The 10,342-nt window shown below is 41.8% G+C and overlaps 1 protein-coding gene across 1 annotated transcript in view; it reads left to right on the forward strand.

The window, feature by feature from the left end:
- Positions 1 to 6,472, forward strand: part of UNE5 (thioredoxin family protein) — a 37,319-nt gene extending 30,847 nt beyond the window's left edge. Inside the window, exons 10-11 of the mRNA XM_086798033.1 lie at positions 5,705 to 5,804; positions 5,932 to 6,472. Of these exons, the coding sequence (XP_086654159.1) occupies positions 5,705 to 5,804; positions 5,932 to 6,012 (181 nt within the window). The 3' untranslated portion in view covers positions 6,013 to 6,472. The remainder of the gene's footprint in view (positions 1 to 5,704; positions 5,805 to 5,931) is intronic.
- Positions 6,473 to 10,342: the final 3,870 nt, after the last annotated feature.

Consider the following 10,342-nt stretch of genomic DNA (forward strand, 5'->3'; position numbering starts at 1 on the left):
CAAGCACTCAATGTGCCTGTAAATCAAGGGGCTTTCATGTATTTGATGTATATGTGGCCAAGGGGGAAGCATCGTGAACACTCTGGATGCCTTCATGTGCGCCAATGTACCATGCATGATCAGAAATTGATCTCAAATCAAGGGGCTTTTCAAGTTTGTATGCTTGTTGAGCTTGGCAAAGCAGCAGGCAAGACATTTATGCCTTGAATCCTCAAAAATCAGCTTGCAGTCAAGGGGCTTTTGCCCAATTTCTGTTCGGAACTGTTGTATGCAGTGTTCGGGACTGTTAAAGTCTGATTTTTACTCGTTTGGACAGCCAGGAGAGCATTTATTGCTATTGTACCTGCTGGTACAGATTTGGCACAACTTTGTGCATGTTTTGGCATGGCTGTACACTGTTTTGAGTGACCAAAAGGTTCAATTTCAGCTGCTGAACTTGCCGGTACAGGTTTGGTACATCATTGGTGAGCACTTAGTACTGCTGTACAGTACTTTGGAAGGGCAAAAGAGCACATTTAAGGTGCTGTCCAAAATCTGCAGCAACCAGATTTTGGTGTTTTCATCACATATAGTGGGAGAAAAGTTGCATTCTTGCTTCCGCAGTGGGAGATAAAGCTTGGGAGAAAAACTGTGAGCACTTTGTGTGCTTTGGGTGCAGTGTTTGCACATCTTTTGGTGCAGTGTTTGCACATTTTGCAGGGAGTCAGGCATTGACAGGTTGCATTTTGCTATGGCAACCACAGGTGAGAGCTCTTCATTGCTTCACATCAAGAAGCTTGAAGGCTCGCATAATTATGATATTTGGCAAACCCAGTGCTACAATGTGTTGCTCCAGAAAAAGCAGCACAAGCCTATCAAAGAAAGGGGTGTAATGCCCGCTTCTCTTACTGCTGAAGAGTGGGAAGATATGGATGAGCTGGCAAGATCTACTATCATGTTGTCTATGTCAGACTGATTACTTTTCAGCATTCGTGAAGAGAAGACAGCTTGGGGAATGTGGCAGAGATTGCAGGACTTGTATGCCCAACAAAGTGCCTCAAGCAAAGTGTATTGGTTGAAGAAACTCATAGGACTTCAGATGAAGGAAGGGGCGTCTATGACAGCCCATCTAAATGAGTTTAATGGTATTGTCAGCCAGGTCATCAATCAAAAGTTGGCAATGGACGATGAGTTAAAGCCACTTTTTTGTTATGCACTTTGCCAGAGAGTTGGGACACATTCAGGACAGCCACTAGCAATTCGAATGCTATGCTGTCATATGCAGATGTTGAGGGTGCTCTTCTTCAAGAAGAGATGAACAAGAAAAACAACTCTGTTGGAAAGTCCAATGCAATGAATGCACGTGGGAGATCCCAGCAAAGGGGGAAAAGCCAAGAAAGGGGAAGGAGCAAGTCTCGCTCCAAAAAGGATTTGGAATGCCATTATTGTGGCAAGAAGGGACACATTAAAAAGCAATGCTACAAATGGAAAAATGATCAAAAAGAAAAGGGAAAAGGCAAAGACAAAGACAAGGATGAAGCCAAAGATGTAAAGCCAAAGGGCAAAAGTGGAGTCAAGATTGAAGAAATCAATGTGTCACATGCAGGTGGCAGTGAGGATGAGGTCCTATTTACTTCTTCACTTGATGCCCATTCACTTCTTACAGGTGGTCATGGTATGCACTCATGGATCATTGATTCAGGTGCCTCCTTTCATGTCACAGGTTGCAGAGACGTGTTTGTCAGGTACACTGCTGGCAATGAAGGAGTGGTTTATTTGGGTGATAACCATGCATGCAAGATACTTGGCAGAGGTGATGTGAGGCTTGTGTTTTCAGATGGCTCACAGCTTATGCTCCATGATGTCAGGCATGTGCCTGAGATCAAGAAGAATCTGCTTTCTACTGGACAGCTTGATGATGCTGATTATGTTACCACATTTGGTAGTGGAAAGTGGAAAATTAGTAAGGGCTCACTGGTTGTTGCCAGAGGCTCTAAGGTGGACACTCTTTACTTCATGCATGCAGGTGTTTGTCACCATGCTAATGTAAATGCAACCGAGCTGCCGGAAATCTCTATGTGGCATAGCCGGTTGGGACACATGAGTGTCAAAGGAATGGAGCAATTGTCTCGTTTGGGTTACTTGCCTTCTCTAAAGTTTTCAAGTTTTCAGTTTTGTGAGCATTGTATATATGGTAGGCAACTACAATGCCCCCACAAGAAAGCTCTTGGACAGAAAGATGCTCAGTTAGAGCTTGTGCATACAGATGTATGTGAGATGCCTCAGCTTTCTTTGGGAGGGGCAAAATACTTTGTGTCTTTTATAGATGATGCCACACGCAAGGTGTGGGTCTATCCTCTTCGTTTGAAGAGTGATACATTCTCAGTGTTCCAGAAGTTTGTTGCTCATGTTGAGAATCAAACTGGCAAAACACTGAAGGCTTTGCGTTCCGACAATGGTGGAGAGTATATGTCCAAACAGTTTCAGGACTTTTGTGATGCTAAAGGCATCAAGAGGGAGCTCTCTACTCCTTATGATCCTCCACAAAACGGGACAGCAGAGAGGATGAACAGGACCATTCAAGAGAAGGTCCGTTCTATGTTGTCACATGCTGCATTACCTCATGGTTTTTGGGCTGAAGCTGTTATGACAGCCGTTCACCTTATAAACAGGTCACCTAACACGAGGCTTGGTGGGAAAGTGCCAGAAGAAGTATGGACAGGGAAGCCTCCGTCATACAAGCACTTGAGAGTGTTTGGTTGCGTTGCGTACGTGCACATACGCAGGGAAATGCGCACCAAACTTGATCCTAAGTCTCATAAATGCATATTCCTAGGATATGGTGACAGAGGTGAAATGGGGTATAGACTTTGGGATCCCATGAATAGAAAGATCATACGTAGCAATGATGTCATTTTTGATGAAACATGCATGTATAAGGAGCCTGCAAGGCAACAGGAGCCTGGCAGAGTCATCTTTGATGATGATGGACATCATGGACAACAACAAAGGGCTGTAAATCAGCCATTACAGCAGGAAAACCAGCCCTTAAATGGTGCTGAAAATGGTCCAAATGGACAGCCAGAGATGGCAGAAGATATCCCTATGGATATACCACAGTTAGAGGAGATACCGGGCATGATATTTCAGCCTTATGGCATGGAACAGGAGCCACCAATGGGTGATATGCAGGCTGGACAGCAACCTGCAAATGATGGTCATTGGGTACGGAGGTCCACAAGACCCTCCAGAGCCCCTGACAGGTTTGTTCCAGGGGTTGACTATTTGATGCTTACTGACTGTGGGGAGCCCTCATGTTATAAAGAGGCTTTACAGAGGGCAGACAAAGCTCTTTGGGAGCGTGCCATGAAGTCAGAGATGGATTCTCTGCATAAAAATGAAACATGGAAGTTGGTGCATTTGCCTGCAGGCAAGAAGGTTTTGCCATGCAAGTGGGTATACAGGCTCAAAGTTGCACCAGATGCAAAGCCAAGATACAAAGCCAGGTTAGTGGCTAAGGGCTTTAAGCAGGAATATGGTGTGGACTTTGATGAGATCTTCTCTCCAGTGGTCAAAATGACCACACTTAGAGCTGTATTAGCTTTGGTTGCACATGATGATCTGGACTTGATTCAGATGGATGTGAAGACTGCTTTTCTTCACGGTGATCTCCATGAGGAGATATATATGCAGCAGCCAGAGGGTTATGCAGTGAGTGGAAAGGAGAAGCTTGTATGCAAGCTGAAAAAGAGTCTTTATGGGCTCAAACAGGCACCGAGAGAATGGTATCATAAATTTGATACATTCATGAAATCTCAGAAATTCAGGAGAAGTGACATAGATCACTGCTTGTACACCAAGAAAGCTTTGGATGGCAGTCTATTGATCCTCATCTTGTATGTTGATGATATGTTGATTGTCGGGAAATCTCGTAAAGAGATGGATGCCTTGAAGAAGAGGCTGCATGAGACCTTTGATATGAAGGATTTGGGTGATGCAAATCACATTTTGGGTATGAATATGGACGGGGGGAAGAAAGCTAGTACTCCTTTGCCTCCATATGTGAAACTCAGTGCTATGGACAGCCCACAGTCGGATAGAGACAGGGCTGATATGGCCAAGATTCCGTATGCTTCAGCTTGTGGCAGTCTCATGTATGCCATGGTTGCTACTAGGCCGGACATTGCATTTGCAGTGGGAGTGGTTTCTAGATACATGGCCAACCCTGGCAAGAAGCATTGGGAAGCAGTGAAAGGTGTCATGAGATACCTGAAGGGCACACAGGATTTGTGCATTTGCTTTGGCAAACAGGATGCATTAGTGCATGGTTACACGGATTCGGATTATGCCGGTCATCCAGATAACCGGAAGTCTACTACCGGTTATGTATTTACATTCACAGGAGGTGCTGTGTCATGGATATCCAGGATGCAGAAGTGCACAGCCTTATCCACTACAGAGGCCGAGTATATTGCAGCCACAGAGGCTTGCAAGGAGGCATTATGGCTATCTCGGTTAGTGGTTGATTTGGGCTATACAGGGGATATTCCATTGTTGCATTGTGACAGTCAGAGTGCCATCCAGTTGGCAAAGAACCGTGTCTTTCATGCAAAGACGAAGCATGTGGATGTGAAGTATCACTTCATCAGAGAGGTGATAGAGAACAAGCAAATTCAGCTTGTTAAGATTCATACGGATGACAACCCGGCTGATCTCTTGACAAAGAGTTTGCCTCCGGAGCGGTTTGCTCATTGCAGACACTTGATGGGCATTGGATGAGGCCAGTTTCAGCCTTGATATGGCCTTGTATATTATCATGTACATGCTGATTTTTTCTTTTCCTTTACTTAAGGGCACTTTGCCTTTAAGTGGGAGGTTGTTGGGGTAAAGGCGTTATGCCCACCCTTATAGTGTGTACAAGCCCATAAGTTATAGTACATAGTACACTTAGTACTTTTAATGTACTAAGTGCACTATGTGTACTAGTGCAATATACATGTGTGATAGGGGAGTCACACACTCATGCCTCTCTCTCCCTTGTGCTTCTCTGTGTATGTCTCCCACATAACACTTAACCCTAATTCTGTTTTCTCCCCATCATCTTTGCTTAGGTAGCAAGCTATCACAATAGGTCTCTTGAAATTGTCATGGATTGAATCGGTGATTGATGATGCATGTGCAATTGTGACCTTCATCAACAATCACACATACCTTCGATCTGAGTTTGGGAAGAGGCCCACAAAGGTCCTTCTCAAGTACTCGGACACTCGCTTTGCATACAACTTTCTTATGTTGCATCGCTTGAAGGATTGTCAGGGTGCCGTGCGGCAACTATTCATCAGTGATGAGTTTTGCTCCTCATCTTTTGCACGTACACAGGTAGGGATTTCATGCAAGAAAAAGGTCGACGATGCTGATTTTTGGGAGGACCTCAAGCGCACTGACGCCATGGTGCATCCCATCGTCCACTTGCTCAGGATTGTTGATGCTATGCAGCCATGCATCGGCAAAGTATATGAAGCCATGGACCAGATGATAGAGAGTCTTGAGAAGCTTGAGCCAGACGTCTCATGCATTCCAAAATTAGTGGAAAAATTTAGCTTCAAAAACTCATCTACTTTTCATAAGCTAGGACATAAGTGGTGGTTAACTCAAAACTGCTCTAGTGGACAATTTACTCGGTGACTTTCTAGTAAAAGTATCTAACATAATGTTCATGGGGCAGCTATGGAAAATTGTATGTGAAGGCTGCTCGAAAAGCTTTGGAGAAAGGCGAAAACTATGCAAAGAAGGAAGTGGAACGATTGGAACGCCTTCTTTCAGGGGTAAGACAAGACTATGCAGGAGCAATGGCTCCATTATTTTCATGGTGTGAGGTATGAAATAAACTAGATGTTTTTGTCATCTAATGAAAACTGTTTATATAAAAAGTTTTGTTTGCAACTTGTGCAGCATGTTAACCCTTCGAAAGCAGATGAGTTGACCCTCAAAAAGAACATCATCTCCTTATTCGTGGTCAAACAGGATGCTTAAAAGTATCTCTTTGTTGGTGACTTGGCAATACAAAGTTCCTTCAAAGAGGAACAACAGTTTTCTAGAGCTGCCCTTGGGACACAATTTAACTGACATAGTTCTCAGGTATTTCACATGTGAAGGAAAGTATCATTTGGTGATGAGACTCCACTACTTGATTATGCCAGGTCAATCTCTACCTTCTCAATGTGGAGCAGGTGGCAGCAGCCACTTTTTGGATAATGCTTAAGAAATTCATGAATTGATAAATAGCTTTTTTCAGTATTATTGTGTCATTTTGGTCTGTCTGTTAGGCTGCAATGATTGTAGATCTTGAAAAGCTCGAAAGTGTATCAAGGTGTTGGGGAGGTCCGAGGGACAAGGACTAATTTATGAGTTGATATAGCTGAACATATGACCTGCGTTATGGCTCGACTTTTTGTTTACATTTAATAATGAGGAAATTTGTGAGCATTATGTAGTACTCTTGTTCATAATTTTATGTTGCAGAGAATTTTATAGTTAATGCTGGGTGCTGACTTCTCAGCCTGGCCAGCTACCTACTGTGGGCCCATGGTTCTAGGGGGTTGCAAGATTGCTGACTGGATAAAGAGGACCTGCATGCAAGCCCCTTTTAGGTCATACCCTTACCCAGTTTGTATTGGATTTGGGCCTGAAGGTGTGGAAAGAAGAGCCAGGATTTTGCTGAGTGAGTGGCGAGCCATTAAGTCACATTGAAAAAGCCTCCTTGGCTTATTCCCTGGAGCGACGAAGAGCCGATAATACGTTGTGTCGGGGGTCGGCACAATCAGATCTGCATTAGGAAGTGGGGAAGGGCTTCAGAAGGGCCTTTTGATTTTCCTGTTTTTGAAGTGCCGACTCTTCTTTAAAATTTTTATACTGGAATGATAGATTCCGTATATAGTAACTTCCTTACCAATCCAATTCCATCTTGACTCAAAAGAGTAAATGCTTATACAATCCCCTCTTAGCTGCTAAGAAGCCGCTGTTTTGATTTAGTGGAGCTTGGTACCACCAATGAATCTTGTCAAGAGCTCCTCGATGAGTGACGTAGTTATCTTTATTATTAGACTTGCCTTTTGATTGACCCAAGGCCAATCCAGACTTCATCCTTGCTAGCCCTTAGCTTCCTGGGTGGGTCCCATCATTTCCCATGCTCGGCTAAGCCCTAGCCCTATCCTTGGGTTAGCACATCCTTAACCTCAATTATCATAACCCTTAATCAACACCGTTCCTAAGTCTACTTAGGGATGCAACTAGTGACATGTAGAGTTTAGCGTTGAAGGACAACACTAGCTTTTTTCATACAAACGTATTTTATTTTGATAGGTTATAGGATATATTCTCAAACTTACAAGAAGATTGCTATGAAATGTCCTTTATTGTCTAGAAAGGCCAGAGGAATTATAGTCCATACTAAAAATAATAATGGAGATTGAAAACCAAGTAAGGGTGACACATCTCATCTTCCTTACAGAATGATTCAAACATGGAAAATCTAAGAGTTTTGAAGTCAAAATATTTTCGTAGCATAAATATAGGTCAAATTAATTGGGCCTCTTGTTTTGACTATATATATATATATATATATATATATAGCATAAAAAGTAGCAAGATCAAAAGGTTATCAAGTCACTTTGATTTGTGCTTTTGGTTTTTGTGTAACACACTTGATAAAATCCAATGGAGAGCAATGGTGGAGAATTGGAGACAATTCCAGCTTGGCCTTTTACAAAATATTGAAGCAATTTCTAGAGACTTGAAGACAAACCAAACTTTGTGATTATCTCTGGGTAGGAGGCCGTAAGGTTTCCATTTAGAAGTCTTTGTTCAGTCCTTTTGGAGGGTAACAAACAATAGCTATGCATATATAATTTTTGTGGATAAAAGGGAAGGCACTTCGCACATTGAGCATATGGATTCTAAAAGGAACGCAAGTTTTTGCGGTGTAATGGCAAGTTTTGAGGAAGATAGTCAAGCTAGTAGTCATGATAATGCTATTGTGGCAGACAAGCTTGATTGAAACTATTTGAGGTTGGGTTTACAGCCGTCAACTTGCTTATCTTTGATGTCAAATGGTTCAAGGTGGTATGTAGAGGAGCTCATGCAACTCTTAGGAAGCATTCAAGTGGGTTTTTTTTGCAATTGAGTCCGCAAAACTTTGGAATGATCCAAGAGACACCTTTGTACTACCTCAACGTTGTGAACATGTGAGCTTTTAAATCAATTACACCCTCAAACAAATAGGTATAAATTTCAAATACTTACTAGCTTATCTAGGTTGTGTTTCATCCCAATCCAAAGGATTTAAAATGGTGGCATGTTATACAAGTTGCCCCTCGATCAGAACGTATCTTTTAAGATCAAGATGTTGAAGGGAGATAACATAAAGTGGATGAATCCAAAATGAATTATCATGGCTTGAGAAGAGTCAATATTTTTTAAAACACAAGGGTTAAAGAGAAAGCAAACATCATTAATGAAACGAGAAGAATGAAAAAAGGAACCTAAGAATCGATATTTACCTAGATTGCCAAGTCTTTTAATGAATGTGATTCCAAAGGAAGCTAGGTAGATGTTACGCCACAAAATCAAGCATGAATATCCCATATGGATTCATAAAGTTTGTTCCCATATGGTGGTCCAAATTTAACTAAAGTAGCTTAGAAATGGTCAAATGTAAGAAAATGCTTTTTTTTTTGGTTAGGACATTTATCATTTTTTTTTTTGGCTAGGAGACTTTGTTTTGGTGAGGAAAGTTATCATTCTTTTTTGGTGAGGACACTTGTCTTATCATTTTTCTATAATAGCTAGTGAATCCTACTAATTTAAAAATAGAGAAGATGTATTAAAAAACGAGTGAATCCTAGATGTATTAAATGAAGGGCTAGGTGTAAAGTCTCCTACTTATCCTTTCTTTTCTTTATAAGGCTAGTAATATCTTTAAGCTTCTTATTTTATCTTGCTACTTAAAAAAAAAATAAGAATCTTGTTTCCGAATCTTTGGTAGTTGTAGAGTTCCACAAGTGCATATCCAAATTTTTGGGATATAGAATTTTAATGAAGGATCTTATCTAGTTCTTCTAGTGACTCACATTGAGCCTTGTAGTTAGCTAAATTAATGTAGCTAGTGGGTTATGGGATTAGGGTGCATATCCAAATTTTTGGGATATAGAATTTTAATGGAGAATCTTATCTAGTTTTTCTAGCAAGCTCACCTTGAGTCTTGCAGCTAAATTAATGCAGCTAGTGGGTTGTGGGATTAAGGTAAGCTGGAAGCTGCTACTCATAGTGGAATGCAATAGAATCAAGTAAGATTCTAAGCTAGGAGTTTAGTAAAATTCATAGTGGGATGACTTAAGATAGATTCTAAGCTAAGAACTGATGAAAAGAGTTACAAGAAACTAGGGTTGGCCACTCAAAGCATGGAGTGACAACATGGGTGTGGGTCACCATCCTAAGGCAATAGCCAAGAAGGCCATAAAAGCTTGGACATGAGCACCAAGAAGACATAGATGTCTATAGAGTGAATATGATAAAAAACGTACAATGCTCATGAGCCCTATGTCTAATATAGCCCAAGGCTCCCAACAGTACACATGTAAATGACCTTAAGCCCAAGTGCCTAGGTTCCATCCCCCATTTGCATGTGCAACTAAATCTACTTCATTACAAACCACCCCCCCTACAATGATTTCGTCCTTAAAATCGAAGGGTGGTCGTGGGTACATGATAGTCCATATAGAACCACCCACTTGGATCATACATCATGATGGTGTATCAATCCCACATACACAATGCTCCCCAAATGATACACATCATGTCCAAAAGTGAATGCCTAATTGCATTCATCACCATACATAGGTCCACAGGCATGATTCACATTACAAGTGACTACTTGAGCATGATCCATATGTACCAAGGCATAATCCTCATCATTGTCCACATGACCCTTGTAGAGTTCACAATCATAGACTCTCCACTCATGTCTCAAGAAAGGGTCATAGAATGGGTTCCCACATAGATCCTCCATGAGGTACCCAATAGTTGCTCACTGTGCTAAATGCATGAGTAGCCTCATCATCGATGTCATCCATATCATCAATGTCATCCACATTGATGATGTCATCCACATGCTCACTAGCATCATAGAGCTTATCCTCATCATATGTGGCATTGTATGCACACTACCATCATCCACATCAACGTAGATGTTCTCATCACTAGGAATGATGGTAGACGAGTCATCAACACTTGCATGAGCATCATCATCAAGATGCCTGATGTCACCATGACCAACAATGCTGCATGTGTCTCCACCATGTGTGTA

Source organism: Cibotium barometz, chromosome 5 (genome assembly GCF_041138505.1).
Source record: "Cibotium barometz isolate CiBa-2024 chromosome 5, ASM4113850v1, whole genome shotgun sequence".
NCBI classification, from domain to species: domain Eukaryota; kingdom Viridiplantae; phylum Streptophyta; class Polypodiopsida; order Cyatheales; family Cibotiaceae; genus Cibotium; species Cibotium barometz.